Source organism: Penicillium angulare (genome assembly GCF_028827245.1).
Source record: "Penicillium angulare strain IBT 27051 chromosome Unknown utg000004l_segment0_segment0, whole genome shotgun sequence".
NCBI lineage: Eukaryota > Fungi > Ascomycota > Eurotiomycetes > Eurotiales > Aspergillaceae > Penicillium > Penicillium angulare.
In genome coordinates this window covers 7,188,531-7,207,000 of record NW_026623163.1, presented here as the reverse complement: position 1 = coordinate 7,207,000, position 18,470 = coordinate 7,188,531, and the positions used below count along the sequence as shown (strand labels likewise).

The 18,470-nt window shown below is 45.7% G+C and overlaps 9 protein-coding genes across 9 annotated transcripts; 5 read left to right on the top strand and 4 right to left on the bottom strand.

Moving 5' to 3' along the window:
* Window positions 1–1,961: 1,961 nt before the first annotated feature.
* Window positions 1,962–2,471, bottom strand: N7478_006587 (DUF1993 domain-containing protein; the record flags this gene model as incomplete). Its single annotated transcript, XM_056922801.1, has 1 exon — window positions 1,962–2,471. The coding sequence occupies one exon, from the start codon at window positions 2,469–2,471 to the stop codon at window positions 1,962–1,964; it is 510 nt and encodes a 169-aa protein (XP_056780838.1).
* Window positions 2,472–3,132: 661 nt separating this feature from the next.
* Window positions 3,133–4,722, bottom strand: N7478_006586 (MFS transporter; the record flags this gene model as incomplete). Its single annotated transcript, XM_056922800.1, has 2 exons — window positions 3,133–4,121; window positions 4,206–4,722. The coding sequence occupies 2 exons, from the start codon at window positions 4,720–4,722 to the stop codon at window positions 3,133–3,135; spliced, it is 1,506 nt and encodes a 501-aa protein (XP_056780837.1).
* A 418-nt stretch (window positions 4,723–5,140) lies between these two features.
* Window positions 5,141–5,403, top strand: N7478_006585 (uncharacterized protein; the record flags this gene model as incomplete). The annotated part of the gene is made up of 2 exons (XM_056922799.1): window positions 5,141–5,173; window positions 5,242–5,403. The coding sequence occupies 2 exons, from the start codon at window positions 5,141–5,143 to the stop codon at window positions 5,401–5,403; spliced, it is 195 nt and encodes a 64-aa protein (XP_056780836.1).
* A 1,005-nt stretch (window positions 5,404–6,408) lies between these two features.
* N7478_006584 (sphingomyelin phosphodiesterase) lies at window positions 6,409–8,504 on the top strand (the record flags this gene model as incomplete). The annotated part of the gene is made up of 4 exons (XM_056922798.1): window positions 6,409–6,549; window positions 6,618–6,704; window positions 6,757–7,034; window positions 7,094–8,504. 4 exons carry the CDS (start codon window positions 6,409–6,411, stop codon window positions 8,502–8,504), a joined length of 1,917 nt encoding a protein of 638 aa, XP_056780835.1.
* A 424-nt stretch (window positions 8,505–8,928) lies between these two features.
* Window positions 8,929–10,793, top strand: N7478_006583 (phosphoglycerate mutase-like protein; the record flags this gene model as incomplete). Its single annotated transcript, XM_056922797.1, has 6 exons — window positions 8,929–9,091; window positions 9,140–9,224; window positions 9,288–9,336; window positions 9,413–9,541; window positions 9,711–9,951; window positions 10,009–10,793. 6 exons carry the CDS (start codon window positions 8,929–8,931, stop codon window positions 10,791–10,793), a joined length of 1,452 nt encoding a protein of 483 aa, XP_056780834.1.
* Window positions 10,794–11,604: 811 nt separating this feature from the next.
* N7478_006582 (DUF4202 domain-containing protein) lies at window positions 11,605–12,192 on the top strand (the record flags this gene model as incomplete). Its single annotated transcript, XM_056922796.1, has 1 exon — window positions 11,605–12,192. The coding sequence occupies one exon, from the start codon at window positions 11,605–11,607 to the stop codon at window positions 12,190–12,192; it is 588 nt and encodes a 195-aa protein (XP_056780833.1).
* A 219-nt stretch (window positions 12,193–12,411) lies between these two features.
* Window positions 12,412–13,473, bottom strand: N7478_006581 (VIT1/CCC1 transporter family protein; the record flags this gene model as incomplete). Its single annotated transcript, XM_056922795.1, has 3 exons — window positions 12,412–12,928; window positions 12,993–13,341; window positions 13,413–13,473. The coding sequence occupies 3 exons, from the start codon at window positions 13,471–13,473 to the stop codon at window positions 12,412–12,414; spliced, it is 927 nt and encodes a 308-aa protein (XP_056780832.1).
* A 497-nt stretch (window positions 13,474–13,970) lies between these two features.
* On the top strand, window positions 13,971–14,333 carry N7478_006580 (uncharacterized protein; the record flags this gene model as incomplete). Its single annotated transcript, XM_056922794.1, has 1 exon — window positions 13,971–14,333. The coding sequence occupies one exon, from the start codon at window positions 13,971–13,973 to the stop codon at window positions 14,331–14,333; it is 363 nt and encodes a 120-aa protein (XP_056780831.1).
* A 1,761-nt stretch (window positions 14,334–16,094) lies between these two features.
* On the bottom strand, window positions 16,095–17,941 carry N7478_006579 (uncharacterized protein; the record flags this gene model as incomplete). Its single annotated transcript, XM_056922793.1, has 2 exons — window positions 16,095–17,654; window positions 17,735–17,941. 2 exons carry the CDS (start codon window positions 17,939–17,941, stop codon window positions 16,095–16,097), a joined length of 1,767 nt encoding a protein of 588 aa, XP_056780830.1.
* Window positions 17,942–18,470: the final 529 nt, after the last annotated feature.

Sequence of the window (18,470 nt, the reverse complement as noted above, 5' to 3'; positions counted from 1 at the left end):
TTGCAACCCACTCCGGTCGCGTCTGATACTGCTCAAGTTCGCTTGGGCTATCCCACCCTGCTATACGCGAGTTATATGCCATGTGTTGACAACGCCATGCACGATATCCAACATCGTCTGGGGGAAATGGAAGCACGACTTCAGCTGACCGGAAATCAAGAGTGAGGCTCTCAACAGTCATATCCTGGTCATTGAAACTCGGATTCTGCCATCGACGCCTGATAGATTTAACAAAGTCGGGGGTCCCACCTTCGCTATGTTCTGCATCATTTTCTACCTTCTTTCCGCCCACAGGTCCGTTAAGGAAAAAACGTTCAAGTAACGCATAGAAGCTCCAGTGGAACCCGAGAAGACCCCCGTCCCCCACAAGCCGCCTAACGACTTTAGTTGGGATAATACTACCAAAAAGGCGCACATCCACCTCTATTACACGCACCCGGTTCGTTAGGCTGGTATACATGTCCAAGTCGAAAAAAGATCGTAGTCGTTCAGAACAGAGATGTCTAGGATGTATGGAAAACTTTTGCGGTCAAGTGCGGCTCGAGTTTGATCATGGATTTGGCGACTAGTTAAGAGAAGGGAGAGGCAATTCGATGGACAGTGCGCAGTGCGATGTTCATGATAAATCGTTGTTCTGCGACGCCAGGTTCGGTAATCAATATCATGAAAGTCGGTTCTGCCAAGCGGGGATGGGTAGGATGGGGGCGTGCGACAATCATATAAAACCCGTTCAATAATAGAGACCCTGACTTCTAAGGGTAAATTGAGAAAGGACATGGTGTATCTGGCTTGAACATGGGGCTGGACTTATCCACGCAACAATTTCGAATCGCTTGGTTCCGTTTCGCCCCCAAAGCGGCCAACACGTAAGAGAGCATATCAGACCGTAAACAATAGCAAAAAGTTAGAGCGGCCTACGAGCGCTTCCTGTTTCCACGAGAAATTCCAGTGGGCCCACATGTGAAAGGATAATTAGCAAAGGCTCGATATCAGATGGGCGGATTATCGTCAACCACCAAGGCTAACTGCTGGATCTCAAGTGTTGAAGAATTTTTTAAACTTGTTATCATAAACGGCTAGAACTGTTCACGATACGATATCGTTATTATTACCGTAGAAGTATAAGCTGGTAATAATTTGTATAAGATATGTTGAATTAAATGTTGAAAAGGAATTATGGAGAAGAATTATGAAGAAGAAAAAAAATATATCCGGTCTCGCGGAATCGAACCGCGGACTTTCTGATGACATATAAACAATTACAGTCAGATGCGATAACCAACTACACCAAGACCGGATTTGATGCAGGAAAAACCAGTTTTTGACAATATAGCCCAAAATACACGACCCCGTGTTCTAGCTCCTTTAGTATCATTATTGGGCATGTCTAAAAATGGATCATTTAGATACGAAGTACAGTCGTTTACGAATCGATCACCTTCTGTAAATATTGACTTGATGTCAAAAAAAAATTGATCAAAAAAATCTTATCCGGTCTCGCGGAATCGAACCGCGGACTTTCTGATGACATATAAGCAATTACAGTCAGATGCGATAACCAACTACACCAAGACCGGATTTAGTGACGGGAGGCTGGGTTTTTGCCAAGATAGTCATAAACTTTGTATGACGCGACATTTTATCATGCCTAACGGTGTAAAGATTCCATCTCAATAAGTGATGCAAACAGTTGACCCCAGTATTCCAGAAAATACTTGCCTTATTCTCGCTTGTACAGTAATACAGAGTCTATTCACTATAAGCACATACCATACTTTTTGTCCAGCTAGTTTTGGATACTCCATCATTGCCAATCCTCGTTCTATATTCAACTTATTTTGTTTTATTTAACATATGTACTTGGAACAACCAGCCATCAGACCATATCCCCCAAACAGTGCCACATCCCGACAACCTTAAAACCCCAATTACTAGTAATCGTCGGACCACCTCTACTTGATTCAAGCAGGAGGACCAAAGAATCCAACATAATAATCCCGCTTGCCAATAGGCACACCCGCCTTCCGCAAGATTCCATATGCAGTCGCAACATGGAAGTAGACATTCGGCAAGACAACAGTATGCGCGTAAGCTGCACCGCTCATATCAACCATAGCATCGGGCCCAACAGCAGTGGGAGTAAGGACGTCTGCATGCTGATTCACAACATCCTTATCAGCCTCGCCAGCTGACTTCAACACTGCCTCGATGCGCTCGTAGAATTTGGCAAAAGTCAACGGACTGCCTTCGAACTTCAATGGCTCGCGACCGGTGAGTCTTGCAACTAGGTTCTCGGAGTACTGGGCTACAATACGGATCTGATCGGTCAGGGGGTACATGTCCTCGTGGAGGCGGGCTGTGAGCAGACTATCGGCATCGGGACGTTGCTCGGCTTGGTGGAGGATGTGTGACAAGGTTTTGAGGAGTTTCTGAACCACTGCAATGGTTCCGTCGTAGAATGTGTGAGTCATTGTTATGTTGAATCATTGAAGGAGCGTTGTGAATCAATGATGTTGGCGTTTCCCACGTTTATAATGCGTGCGGGCATGTAAGCTGCCCCACTTACTTATGACTCTAACGTGAGACAGCTCGGAAGTTCCAGGGTTCGGGTATTCGCGAACGCCCTGGTGATTTTGGGGGCCCTTTAAGTTCTTACGATTTACGATTTGCACCTACATATAGAATAATCACTCTGGTCAAGTCTACATTTTATTGCTGGTTCATAAAATTGAGTGTTGTGCTCTATCTACAATCAACATAGCCCATAATGAAACCTTGGAAAACAACATTGAAATATGGTAAATATATACAGTCATATATTCAATTTCAGGTTTCTTTTAAGTATTATCTCCACGTAGTCATCGTTGACCAAAGCTCATCCCCCGGGCATTAGAAGTTCCACAAACCCTGAGGTCGGGAGAAGACGGCCGTGGGTGGCCTAACTACGATATGGATCCATTAGGAACGATTGTTGCAGATCCGATTACTAGACAAAAAAGTCCATACAGGTTATTCGGTGAGCAATCTTGGATTTATGCATTGATTTAGACCAAAATATTGTCTACATACATCGTAATGGCGTCCATTACCTAGAGTTCTTCGATTCCCCAATACCCATGTTTAATTCAACATCTATAGTCTGCTCACGTCAAATGCCATCCGCATCCTCTCTCCATACCATATCATCGCAAATGGCACTGGAATGCAAGCTACAGCAATAAACCCCAATAGACTGTTACCCCAACCAAGTCCCATCGCCCGGTACATACTCTGTCCCGCCAAGGGCAGCAGTGCACCAATAATGCTGCGCATTACTGTGTTTGCAGCTAAAGCACTCGCGGCGTATATCGTGAATGCATCTACTAGATAGCTAGTAATGCACATATATGCGGCAATATTGCCTACTCCCACGAGTCCAGTCCCAATGATCGGTATCATCCAGTGCGTCTTATAATATGCCGACCAACCGTACAAGAACAAGCCCGCCGGGATGAAGAAAGCACCAACGACAAGAGGTGGCAGGCGATATTCTGGCTTCATGCTACCCGATTGAGCGGATTTCTTCTTGATCATTTGATCAGAGACAGCACCAATGACGAAAAGACCTAGAAGTACCCCCACACCCATTCCGAGGTAGCTTAAGCCCGAAGATTTGGTTGGAAATCCATATTGGTCTTCAAAGATTTCAGTGAAGGTGGTAAACATGAGATATTGATATCCGTATACGATACCCACATAAATCGAGCTCACAAAGACAATAGGCGACAGAAGGAGTATCTTACACGGGCGAATGAGGGCTTGGACGAAGAGCTGGCGAGTGGAAAGACCGCTGTCTCGCATTGAACGCAGATCTATTTGGCCGGTCATCTTTATAAGACATTGAGTTTTACGCTTCAGGAGAACTGTTGGATATGTTTCGCGTAGAAATAAGAACGAAAGAATAGTAGTAAATCCTCCAAATATGGCGAGCACCAAGAAGGTCCAACGCCAGCCCTTGGCTGCTGTAAGGTAACCTCCTGCTACTGGCCCGATGACGGGGCCTAGCAAAGGACCGAGTGCATATATAGCGATGACCCCTCCGCGCTTTTCTTGAACAATGAGATCTGCAATGGTGCCTCCTCCTGCAGTAGACTAGGGTATAAGCCATCTGATACAACAAGAAAGTAAACTCAAAAGAGTATAAAAGAGAAGAGAAGAAGACTAACCATTTGTAACGGGCGCCGAGCCAAAACAGCCTTGGAGAAACCGAAAGCCGATGAGCATATTCAGGTTACTGCTAACAGCACATGCAACGGTCATAATCGTGAAACCAATATTACAAATGTGGTAAATTATAACTCGTCCCAAGAGCTCTGAGGTTGGAGCCAGAATGAGAGGCCCAACAGCAAATCCCAAAACATAGATAGAAACCACGAGCCCGGCTAAAATAGTGCTCGAGCTATGAAATTCTTCCATAAGCTGGGGTACACCAGGAGCAAACATGGAAGATGCTAGGGGAGATACGAAAGTCAACGCGCTGACAATTCCAACATTGGTGAATTTGATGAGGCTGCTGAAATTGACTGGATTCTCAGGATCGTCCGGGCCATCCCAGTCGACAGTTTTGGAATCGATAGACCCCGTTGTCGTCGCTCCTTGTTCGGACGCTGCATGTTCCTCTGTATCTGGTAGGAAACCCTCATTGGAATGGCGTTGGTCGAATTGTGGGTTTTTGAGTTCCATCGAAGCACGTATGGGCTCGGGGCCTGGTCGAGTCTGAGCGATGGAGGCTGCAGCTGGTGAATTTGATGTCGATGAGACCATATCACTACTTGATTGGTGTTAGCCTCGGGATATGGGAGAATTGAAATATCGGACTGTGAAGTGAAGAGGAATTATGATATTCCAAAGGCGTTTTTTGCCTTTCTTACTTCAAGGTATCGTCTTCTGTTTATACTACAAAGGAGATGCTGTCTACTCGACCCAACAATCGGAGATAGGTATTCAACACACCCTATCACCGGCTAAAATGCCCCCTGAAAGCTATAGATAATCAATCTCATGAAAACAAAGACAACTGTAGCTCGAGACTATGCGATGACAAGAAACTAGCCTAATGCGGTAAGATTTTGCAGCCTTGTGGAATGTGATTGGCTTAACCATGCTACCATCCATGCACATGCAGTATACATCTGTACGTGCATCAATTCCAATGTGAGTGTTGTCCTAACAAGCTCCCATTGTAAAAATAATAATAATCAGATCTTCATTGTCACCCCAGAGGCTAAGAGGGCAGAAAAAAAAAACTATCCGGTCTCGCGGAATCGAACCGCGGACTTTCTGATGACATATAAGCAATTACAGTCAGATGCGATAACCAACTACACCAAGACCGGATTTGATAATGATTTGCTGGATCTTTGACTACATAATGGACTTGTTTAACTTCGCCGTGGATATATGGCTGATGAATGATGCTATTCAGCCCGGCAAGTGACTGTAACTACGTGCCGTGTACAGACTTCCATGCAGTGATACATGGTATATTTTATTTAAATTTAGATTATGCTGAGATTGACTGAGTTCTCGGTGCGTATACATAAGGCGACATGGTGCAATTACTGAACGAGAGACATCTGTTCAAAATATTCTTTTCGAAGTGAGAGTGGAGGCCGACCGAATGAACAAAATTTAAACAATTAGTTTCTCGAAAAAGAAATAATTATCTCACAATTGTCGATACACCTATGTACATCAGGTGGCTATGAGAAGTTTGTGCTGTCCGACCGACCCCTGAAAATCCAAAGACTCTTGGTAAGCTATAAATGGAAATATTCTCCAACTATAACCACGATATACATTCAAGTTGTCAGGCCGTTTCGGGCGGGGATAAATATGAGTTCAGGTTGTGGATTCGACAGCCCACCAAAAAGAGACATAGGTCCGTAGAGTCTTGGCATGTTCCAAGTTCTTCAGGCAATAGATTGTCATCTAGCGCCATGCTAATGCAGCGACCGGTAAAATGACCTGCGCCCCCGGAGAATCTATATGAAGCTAAGCTCTCGGCTAGAGCTTATCAGCCAACCGGCATAGAGTCAACGCCGACTTGTGAGCTGCGCAGTGACGTGATGCGTTGCAACGAACTCCGCTTCGCTTATACACAGTCAATCACTACCTTAATGAGAGAAACGTGCGTGGAACCAATGGATGGTTTCCTTCGCACTCCGAGATTAGTGCAAGGCAAAGCCGGGATCATTTTAGTCTCTCACAATGTTAAACCTTCACACATATGAAACATGTCGGTCGATTATCCGGATACGCCTAGGTGCTTGATCAACATATAAATACCGTGACGGGGTCGAACCGATTTGGGGACCCATCAAGGATCATAGCCGAAATCTGATCTTGAGCGGAATATTGATCGTTGTCATGCTTCTCCCACGGCTGTTGACCTTTGCGTGTTTGGTTGGGGGAGCGTTTGCTGTGCCTGGAAATTCACTCTCCAAGCGAAGCACTGTCAGCGAGATTTTGACTGACATTGAAGATGCTGTTACGTGTACGGCATGTGAGGTGAGCTACAAGGATGACTTTAGATCGTGTAGCTGCTCGCAATGTTTCATTTATTAACATATTATCAGACCCTTCTTGTTGTGCTTCAGGCTTTAGCGCATCTCGGCAATGATGATTTTGTAGATGTCATTACAGATGTGTGCATCTTAGCTGGGGTGAGTGGTTCCTAGATAGTATAAGCCTATTTTTTCTAACTGTTTGAAATAGGTTGAAGATGACGATGTATGCGAGGGTGCCATTGCGCGGGAAGGGCCGATTTTAGCCCACGACCTTCGAAATATGGATGTTCCCTCTCACACTGCAACTCTCTTTTGTACTACAGTTTTTGGGCTTTGCAGTTATCCTGACGTGACCGAATACACCATCGACTTTCCTTCTTCGAAGCCAGCCAATGCGACCCGACCAGCATCTAGCGGAGAGACCCCCATTCAAATAGTCCACATTAGTGATATTCATGTCGATCTCTTTTACGAAGAAGGTGCAAGGTAAATTCACTCTGGTCTTTCCCCGCTTCCCCTTACGTTATACTGATAGAGAATCGCAGCTACAATTGTACTAAGAATATTTGCTGTCGCCCGTACACCGCAGAAGATGCTCCCGGGAATACTAGCTACCCAGCTGGCCCCTATGGAAGTCACTATTGTGATGCCCCCTTGGCCTTGGAAAAGAGCATGTATGAAGCTATCCAAGACTCCTTCCCCGACGCGGCATTCACCATTTTCACTGGCGACGTTGTTGAAGGCGCGGTCTGGCTTGTCAATGAAACCGAGGTGACAAATGATCTCAATGATGCTTTCAACAAGCGGATGCCTAGTTATCTCAATTTGGTTTATGGCGTTATTGGAAACCATGATGCAGCCCCCGTCAACTCATTTCCGCCGGCTGCTGTCGATACCACAATTTCGAGTCAATGGGCATATGACACACTCTCCTCCGACTGGTCACAGTGGATTGGCTCCACAGCTGCAAGCACTGCTGATGATTATGGCTCTTATTCTGTCAAGTATCCCGATGGCAATCTTCGAATAATCTCCTTCAACACAAACTTCTATTACAAGGAGAACTTCTGGCTATACGAGGAGACAATGGAAACAGATCCCAGTGGCCAACTTGCATGGCTCGTGAAGGAACTCGATGCTGCCGAGACCGCGGGCGAGCGAGTTTGGCTTCTCGGCCATATGCCCATGGGATCCGGGGACACTTTCCACGATGGATCTAATTACTTTAACCAAATCGTCCAACGTTACGATGCTACAATTTCTGCCGTTTTCTATGGTCACACCCACAAGGACGAGTTTGAGATCGCCTACTCCAACTACACCAACCCAACTGCTGATTCGGCTACCATGGTGTCTTACATTGCTCCCGCTCTTACACCTACATCGGGCAACCCCACGTTCCGTGTCTACTCTGTCGACCCCGTCACCTTCGGTGTACTAGATTACGAAGTCTACATTGCAAACATGTCGAGCTCTACATACCAGACCAAGCCTACCTGGGAGAAATACTACTCAGCCAAGGAGACATACGGCTCTCTTCTAAGCCCCCTTGTCACTGATAGCGCCACCGAGTTAACTCCAGCATTCTGGCATAATGTCACCACCCTCTTCGAGAACGATGACTCCGTCTTCCAGGACTACTATGGTCGTAAATCTCGCGGTTGGGATGTATCTTCGTGTACAGAAGACTGCAAGACCGAAGAGATTTGCCAACTTCGAGCGGCAGAGTCGCAGTACAACTGTGTTGATATTACTCCTGGTATTAGCTTTAAGAAAGCTAGGCGATCAAGCTCTAGCAGCGGTTCTTCTGCGGATAAGGGGCATTCTTGTGGCGAATCAGTGATTGGTTTGATGTTTTCGAATTTCAAGAGTACCGTCTCGTCACTGAAGACTGCCGCGGCAGCGAAACTGGGATCTAGCTTTTTGGACACATCCGTAAACTCCACAGCTTCGTAGAATAGAAGCAAATAGATAGCCGATAGCATTTCAGTCAATCAATACACAATTTCGGCAATGTAAGGCTGACCTCCTTGTCTCTCGTTATAATCATAAGCACGTTCCAAAAAATGCATGTAGTTATTGGTGGACGATCTGTACCAAAAGAAGAATAACGCCGAAGCTGGAGATCATGCAAGTCGACCATTCGATCTTTAATATCTGGTTCATTTCGGTTAAATATGCGGCTTGACACGTGGGCCGGCAATAGGTCCGTGGGCTTAATTATCCCGTTGACGCTAGTTGCGGCTAAGCCGACGAGTAAACCAGGTCCCAAGGCTTCATAAGCCGCGAAGACTATAAATCTGCCCAGGAGTGTATATTTCAATCATCTGTCGATGCACATATGATATACGAAGTGTCGAGTCCGACTAGAATTCGCAAAATGGCTAAACATTACATGAAGAGTGTGCTATCTTCACTGCTCTTGTCGGCTACAAGCCAAGCTGCAGTGTTGGCCCCAGTTAACGACATTGTGTTTCCGTCGAGCAATACAGCTCAAAACCCACTGCAATACTCCGGTGGTAACACGCCATATTTTGCTGGTTGTTTTTCGTGATTCATCTCCATTGAAATATTTCTAATTTTGTCGTCAGGTCCAAATGTCAATGGCGTCAGTAACGATGTGCCTGATAAATGCACAGTTCAGCAAGCTGCCTATGTTGTGAGACACGGAAGCAGGTATCTACTAGTGTTCTTCTCCTAAAAGATTGTAAGATTGACTAATCAATTGGTTTCCTGTAGATTTCCCGATACAGGATCTTATGATTCCTGGGTCGGTATTCAGGAGAAGGTCAGTCTTTGTTCATGTTCATGTCCATGTTCAATTTCTTACTTGTCTTTTCCCATCATTGCTAATTCCATGAAAGGTCCAAACTGCTGTTAAGGGCCATGGATTTGAGGCCCGCGGATCTCTTTCTTTCATCTCGGAATGGAGTCCAGTTCTGACCAATCCGACACTACAAATGGCCTCTGAGTCTATGACAGGATGGAAGGAGGTATGTTTGCTCCAAGCAACTGGTTGAATCCATGAAAACTAACTCCGACCAGGCTACTGATCTTGGTTACCAACTTAGAGCTCGCTGTATGTTATCTAGGCATATTGATTACTGGATGTATTTCTGAACTTCCTATATTGACTGTTTATTAGACCCCGATTTTTACCAGGATGGTAACCCGTTCTACGTGTGGGCCAACCAGTACAAGTATCCTATCAATGAGTCTCGAGTAGTTCAGACCGCTCGTGCTTTTGTGAATGGCTATCTTTACGAGTTCGCCGAAACCTATGGTACGGTTGTTAGTGTGAACTCCACTGGCTCCACAAGTGCCATTGGAAACTCTCTTGGTCCATCCGATTCATGCCCGACGTTTGCGAGCACCTCAAGTGGAGGTGATAATGTCACCAATTGTAAGTTTCAGGTGAACGCAACCTTACCGTCCATAATGAGACTGATGTTTTTTTTAGTTGATGCTACTTGGGTCCCCAAAACCTTGAAGCGGCTCAATTCACTGGTTAGTGGAAATCTCACCTTCGATGAGACCGATATCCTTTTCTTCCCGTACCTGTGTGCATACGAGAGTCAGATTCGTGGTAACCTCAGTCCCTGGTGCAACGTTTTCACTGAAGATGAGCTTCGCAACTATGCCTATTCCCAGGACTTGAGCTACTACTATGATGTTGGTCCTGGCGCGGATGGACCAGCTAGTGTTCTCTTCTTGCCTTTCCTGCACAGTTTGACAACTCTACTCAGCAAAGGCCCCGGTCAAAAGGGCACAGGCGTTGATGGAGACGACTTTACTGTTCCCAATCTCATCATGGCTTTCCTGAATGATAACCAAATTGCCGAGATGACTGCTGCCATGGGGGTTTTTGATCATGAGTCGGCTCTTCCCGATGATCATATCCCTGCTAATCAGCTATATAATGTGGCACACTTTATCACCATGCGCGGCACTGTAGCGTTCGAGACGCTGAACTGCGAGGTTGAATCGAAGCGTCAATTTTCCAATGAGACTTATATTCGAGTGCTGTTTAATGACGCTGTCTACCCTATTGCTAGCTGTCAGAATGGCCCCGGCAAAAGTTGTCTTTTGTCTGAATATGCAGCTCTCATTGAGAAGAAAAACCAGGATGCTGGCAACTTTATTGATTATTGCAACGTGACCGAGGCAAGTCATCCTTCTACTGTTGCTGGGGCTAGCTTCTTCAGTGACTTATCTTTGAATTTCTTGACATTCGTCAAGCCCTGAAATGAAGTTTAGGCCCCATATTTTGGATTTCCTTTGCAATTTGTCTTGCATGCAGCTGTCGCTATACTTTTCCTTTGTCGCTTAGACCTTGTACACTCATGGTTTCTTTCCTTTTGTCTCTGACCCTCCTATTCTTCTTTTTCTTGTAAAGGAAAGTTGTCGTTTCAGAAACAACCATATACTACTACTATTCAAGTTACTACTAGCATTCTTGAGTGGATATATACTTCAAGCAAGGTACTACATAGTAGTACTAGTAAGCTTATGTATAATTTGTTCCAAGACCAGATCGTGCCTTTCACGGGTGGTGTAGTCCAAACTACATATAATCTATATTGAAGGGCCTACTAGTATGTAAATGCCTTAGAAGAATAAAAAAAAGGATTTATTCATCGTTGATGCCTTCAATGTTGGCAGATGCCTGACAAGTAGTAGTACCGCGACTGCCCGAGTTGCGGTCGCAAACTTGAATCTAAATCTTGCAGTCTGTATATACTTCATTGATTAAGAACAACTGATTTTGGACTATGAATTATCTATTTTACTGAACAGTTCAATGCCATACTTGATTACTCCATTTCGATTGTTAATGTTTAAGCAGCTGGGCGTAGATATAGTTCCTCCAGCCAATCAGCACTAACAAATTACACAAGCGATAACAGGTCTCCACTTTGAGCCGAACTTAATTATCTCTTAATGATTCCTTTCTCCCTCGATTCAAGACCACGCCAGATGATTTCATGTCCCTATAAGACGCAACGAATCATATACACACCTGCATTCAATCCTTATACTTCGAGAATATACCACCATGTCCAAATACGAACAAGCCCTAGAGCGCATCGACCTTGCTCACAAAGATGACCCCACCACCGTCACAGTCAACGACACTACCATCCCCTACGAGCTACATTACGCCCAACAAATGACCATGTACCTTGAGCGCTTAGATCCTAATGCCTCCGAGCTCCTCCGTCTCGCTATTCGTGCCCAACATCTCCGCCGGTGGGAAAGCCCGCGCAGCTCCTACCCCGCTACGAAAATCGGATACCACTCTTGGCGCTCAAATTTGCAGCGGGAGCAAGCGAAGCTAGCAGAGAAGATCTGTATTGAGAGTGGATATGGAGAGGAAGATGCTGCGCGCGTGGGAGCGATGGTGCGTAAGGCAGATTTAAAGAAGGGAGACGCGGATACACAGACGCTGGAGGATGTTGCTTGTCTTGTGTTCTTGGATGATCAATTTGACAAGTTTGAAAGTACGCTTGGGGATGCAGAGAAGATGATTGATATTTTGAGGAAGACTTGGGGGAAGATGTCTGAGGCTGGGAGGGACGAAGCCATGAAGATTAAGTTGTCGGAGCGAGGGGCAGCGTTGGTTCAGGTGGCTTTGGCGGGCTGATTTAATGTGTTTATGAATATATGCAAGACGTAGGTATATCTAATTTTTCTTACATGATTTTTTTTTCGGTAGTGAAGTGGGAAGAGAAATAATTCTTTTATTGAAGAAACGCTCGCTGATGATATCCAGATGAAAATGTGGACAGGAGAAGTCATTAAGTAAGGCCGTTAAAGAGGAGAGATCAAAGCTCCAATGCTTTTTGGGTGTTCAAATCATAAATCACTGAGCTTGGGCACCGCCAGTGTCTATCAATCGCACCAGTCCAATTGCTGCGCCAGCAGCCACACCTCCAACAAAGATCATTTGGATACCGCCCCATATGGCAGCAGTGATATTGTCGCGACCAGTCCAGCCACGAACCACACATGTCTTGGTATATCCGAATGTCGCTAGTGTCACACCCATAACACCGATACTCCAGTACAGTGCGATGTTCACCTGCGCCGCAATGAAATAAGGGATAAGCGGGATAAACCCGCCAACGAAATATCCAATGGCCAAAGTGATAGCCGAGATCCAGGCCTGGTTGCAGTCAGGCGCAGATTCACGGTGGTGGAAAGCGAGCAAAAACTCGCACAATCGATCTTGTGATGCATGCAAATCGCGTGTGATATCTTCGATGGCTTTGATAGACAGACCGTAAGGAGCGAAACAATCGCGCACCATTGCTTGTGTTTCTTGAGGGTCGCTCTCAATTAATTCCTGTGTCTCGCGCACGGTGGCTTCATAAGATTCACTATGGCAGATGTCAGTGATGATGTTCTATGACTTGAATTTTGTAGGGTAATGGGGTCTCTCACGCTTCACTCCTGGCACCAACGTATCCGCCCAGACCCATTGAGATGGCGCCAGCTGCCAGCTCGGCCAGTCCACCGAGAACAACGACTTTTGTGTTTCCAAGTGCTGATAATCCGGCACTCAGAGCGAAGGGAACTGTCAACCCATCTGATAGACCTAAGATAGCATCGGAAATTATACGAGGGTTGATACGGGAGCGTGTGCTGCCACTGCTAGTTGTGGAAGCGTCATAGCTGACAGTGCGTCCGAAAGTGTCATAAGAGCGGCCGCTTTGAGACTCGAGGTCCTGGTCTGAAGAGTCACCACGGATGGTCTCTTCATCATCGATGCTGCGAGCTAGGAGAGATTTGCCTGAACGAAAAAGCCAGTTAGCAAATGCTGCGATCAAATGTTTAGGGTGGCTTCTATTCGACGCTACTTACTTGGAAGCTGTTGATATTCCTTCGTGGGGAAGAGCTTCTGCTTGATGAAAAGGAATGCCATGATGCTTTTTGTGGATTGGTATTCCAACGGTACTTGGTTGCAGTCACAATTTTCTTCCCAACACCAGGGATCCTAGAGAACGATTGTTGTTCCTGAATCTCCGAAGGCCAACGGTCTCTTAATAAACTTTCGTCGATTTGGACCCTTTGTATGCCAATAAACAGTGGCAAAGCGAGACTGACGTCAGGACAGGTATTCACTTCCTACAAGAGAAGGAGAAGAAAGAAGAAAATGATCTTCAAAGAGTGAAATAAAAATATTAAGTGGATCACTTGGAAGCTTTGAGAGAAAAGGGGGGTATCTCCAGAAAAAGAGTATATCGCGGGTCGTGAAACAATCAGCCTTGGGCTCGTGAAAGGGAATGATTGAACAGGATTAAATGGAATGTATGATTTTGTCAAAGCAATGAAGAGAAAAGAAAGACTCTCGTCTCGCCTACAGGCTCTTTCAATCTTTTTATTTCCTACATTGGCAACCTCCATCTCACACCGGCCTCAATGACCTCCGCCAACAGGCAGTCTCAATTGCATAACGCCCCAAAAAAAAAGGGCCAAAGGTCCAAAAATTTGGGAGATGCATTCGGTGAAGCGGGGAATTCACCAATCAACAGGAGTTTAAAGGTCAGCGAGGGCAAAATTTGGGAGGGCGAGCACAACAACGGAGATACTGGTCCGCTCAGTTCATTCTTGCGTTATGCAAAGTCTCGCGCATCTGCTGCAAATCCAAAACTTGCTATTGGCCGCATCGTTGGTGATGACCATTATCTGTGCTGTTATTGGTTCATCTTCCCCGATCGACGTTTCCGCCGCCCCACTAAGGTACATTCCATTGTGTCATCATTGGCCACCGCTCGGTCTTAGGGCTCGACGGGACCCGGGCTTTTCTAGATCGGTCTGTTTCCGTGTTGTATATCCCGAGTTGAACTTGGCAGATCCACTGGTATAGGAGAATGAGACTTGGGTTACGCGGTGCTGTGGACTGGTTTGGAATAATTTTGACTCAGTCCCGCTTCGACTCCTACTGCTATCGTTTTTCGAGGACCGGTTCGCGGGCAAGACATAAATAGGCATTCGCAAACAATCATACATCGTGATCTTCTCGGAATGTTATATCGCGAGCAAAACAAAACACGATCAGTCGTATTTTGTCCGTTGGGGAGAGGGGGGGATGTACACCGCATCCATTGTATACCATCCACAGCGCGTGTTTACGAAACAAGTAAACCAACGAAGCTCAACAATCTTCTCAAATGCAAGACAGGAAATTTTCTGGAAGAAACAAAGCTGGCTAGCTTGATAGAAGTGGGGTGGAAGCCATAAAATTGTGGATCCATTTTTCTCTAGCTTTGCAAACTGGAGATTTGATATCCGTTTTTGTCTCCACCTCTTCCAACATTTCCAACATTTAGAGACGGTCACAATTCACTACTTCCTGTCAGCGGTTCAAGGATTGATTTAAGTGGTCGGGCGTGAAAATTGCCAGTTAAACTACATCTAGACATGCCGCAGTGGATAACAACCAGATACATTTGGGATTAGCCGCAGCATTAGTCTATCAAGGAGCGGCTCGAGGCCTGTCGATTGTTCACAAGAGTCGCGATTTTTCAAAGATTTACTTTGCTTAGAACACTGGATTGGAAGAATTTTCTCTCAATGAAGTCTGTTGATTCAGATTTTATACATTTTATCCCAGTATGCATTGCTAGGTATTATCTTCAAAGCTACGGTACATATCCTAGTAGATAGACATTGGATTTCATCTCGGTTTACCCTCTTAAAGATAAGGGAACAAACGTTATTTTCGCCAACTGGAGCCTGGCGCTCTGGAGTTGCTCGGCCCTTTACCCCCTCCTTCTGCTGGGATCTCAAGACCCTTGCATCCCGAAGCGTCACGCTAACACGTCCCGGCTCTCAATTCTCTTTTACACGAGGCACCTAGATCAGTCTTGCGCTCAGGACTCTTTGCTTCTCTTCTTCCTTCTATTTTCTTCTGTCTATTTTAATCATCTCGGGGGATAACTCCCAAGAGAAATCCCACCAAGCATTGCGTGGATATTTAGGTTGAAGCTTTAAAAGAGGGACCTGCCTCTGCATATGTGACGTGATTTTCAAAGTTCCAGTGATAGTATGCAGGCGGATTTAAAGTAGGGCTGATAGTTACTGGCCAGCAATGAGTTCTACGTAGAAATAACATTCTAACTTTATGAGCCTCAATCTAGTGGCTTTTGCAAAAGTTTACACTAAATCCATGATATCTGCTCCTGTTGGAATACTATACATGCACCTAGTCGATGGATCTATCGATATCATAACAGATTTACATTGGCAATCATGATTCCATGCCGCAGTGGCTCCTACTCAGATCATAGCTAAAATAGGCGAATCAAGGATTGAAGGATACAAAGATAAGAATCAAATATGTACCAGTTATGTATGCATGAATCATAATTTTAATAAACACCATAAATATGTATAGTCATTAGAGATCTTGTAATATCATCTCAAATAAATCGACCCAAACTCCAGATTCCAAACATTTGAACCAATCAAGCAAACGCCAGATTACCGAGTGTTTTGTATGCATGAGTCTTCAAGAAAAGAAGACAGTAAGAAAGGTTTCACTTAATGGGTCAACATCACAGGCGTCAGTTCACTAACTACCTCTCCCCCATCCATCTCCATGTCCCTCTCTCGTCCATCCTCAGAGTCACTCCGTTCTCTCAGGGGCTCCAAATCAGCCCGTGAACCTCTCAATCCTTGCTTGGACTCCAACTGCTGATCCAACGAATACTTCTTCACAAGGAAGCTAGTCAACATTCCCAGACCGGCAATACCGCACATGACAAGCCAAACCGTACCCAGGGACTTGGAGTACAGCGACACAATCGTCGTACGCTCGGTGCTACCAGAAGGTAAGGTTTTGATAAATTCGACAAGACTGGAAGCATCTGATGCGTATTTATCAGCCGTAGCCCCGAGCCCGGGCTGCTCGTTAAACTGCTTCTTGATGCGGTTCTGGAAGACCACGCCTCCAATCGCAACACCGACGGCTTGACCCAATGTCCGGAAGAATGGGGTCATAGTCACGACCATGGTGATGAAATCTGGGTTTGCTGAGGCTTGTACGGCAAGCTGTACTGAAGGGTAGAGCATACCGCATCCGATTCCTGCGGGGATGTTGAGGAAGATCCATTTGGGAATACTGGTGTCTGGGCCGAGCATGTAAAGAAGCCCAACACCGAGAACAACAATAGGCCATCCGGTCCACAGTGCCCATCGATAGTCACCGACCTTCGATACCGCAAAACCTGTAATAACAGCGACAGGTGCTATAGTCAGACACTCCGGGAATACAGCCAAGCCGGAGATGACGGGGTTGTAAGCCAGGACACCTTCGTAGTAAAGAGGTAGGTAGTAGACGATAGACCAAAGGACGAGACCGTGGAGGAAGGTGCCGAAGTAGCTGATGCAGATGGTCATATTGCTGAAGATGACAATTGGGATTAGAGGTTTCTTAGGCACGTATGCTTCGTATACTGCGAATCCGACCATTCCAAGGAGACCAACAATCAAGGGGAAGAGGGTATGCCATGAGGTCCAGGAATACATAACGCCGCCCCAAGTCATTGGCATAAGGAAGGAAGTAAGAGATGCAACAGAGATGACAGATCCAACATAGTCAACCTTGGCGAGCTCCTTGAGGATGGAAACGGGGGCACGGTCGAGCTTCAGAAAGATTGGAATCAAAACAAGCCCAATTCCAGTAAAAGGAACATTGAACCAAAAGATCCACCTCCAAGAGGAGGTTTGAGTAAATGCGCCACCGATCAGGGGGCCAGTAACTGTTCCAAAGGCCTGGGAGCCTGATTTGATACTGAACCATTTTCCACGCTCTCTCAGTGGGATCAAGTCGGCGATAAGAATTTCAGTAAGTGTCAAGAGACCGCCACCGCCAACACCTTGAACGGAACGACCAAGAAGGAGCACTGTCCAACCCTTTGCGATCGCAGCAAGAATTGATCCAACAGTGAATGCGGTCACAGCGAACATCAGAATAACTTTTCGGCCAAAAATGTCGGATGCCAGGGAGAAGACAGGTTGAACTACGCAAGAGGCGACGAGGAACGATGTTCCAGCCCAGAAAGCTTCGGTCGCTGTTCCACCAAGTTCCGTTGAGATGGTCTATTATTTAAAGATGATTAGCACAGTGCAAGGATAACGAGACGTAATGTAAGAATAGGACATAATGAGGGGCTTCATACCGGTAGCGCGACGGATACAGAAGTAGCATCAACAGCAACCACAAAGTTTAACAGTCCAATGGTTGCCATGATACATTTCAATCGCCAGTCTGGATGAAACTCATCTTCCACAGTAGCATCTTGCAATTTTGAGTATTTTTTTTCCCTCAGAAACCCCATCGGTGGGCCATCGGCCAACATAGGACGGTCCTCCGCGTACTCTGCCATAGCTGGTGTAAAGATGTACAGTTGACTAACACGCGAAACCACCACAAATTTAAACTACACTGGCGGGGACAGCTTATTATTTATCAGGATCAGGATTCACTGACCTCCAGGTACACTACTCCACACTCCGCACTAAAGAGCGCAAAGATTGCGCAAAGGCCAGTATGAGAAAGGTGTATATCCATTTCAAAAAGCCGGTAAGGCAGTGACAAGGCTCGCCGATCTTTCTAATTTAAGGACAATTAATATCTGATCATTGGCATACGTGCGGATGAATCCGTACCTAGATCGGCGTAGAGCTCGCGGTTTTAACCTAATACATACAATCAAACAAATTCCCAGATCAACCAGATAATCTATTTCACCCTATCATTTTGGCCCCTTATCTGCGATGTTCGACCCACAACAACTGGATTGGGCGCTGGCGGTAGCCTCAAGTGCGAGAGTGGATCTTTCGGCTCAAGCATTCTTACGTACGGACGAACTACGTACCTGCCTAGGGAGGAAGCAAATTGCCTAATTATGGTGT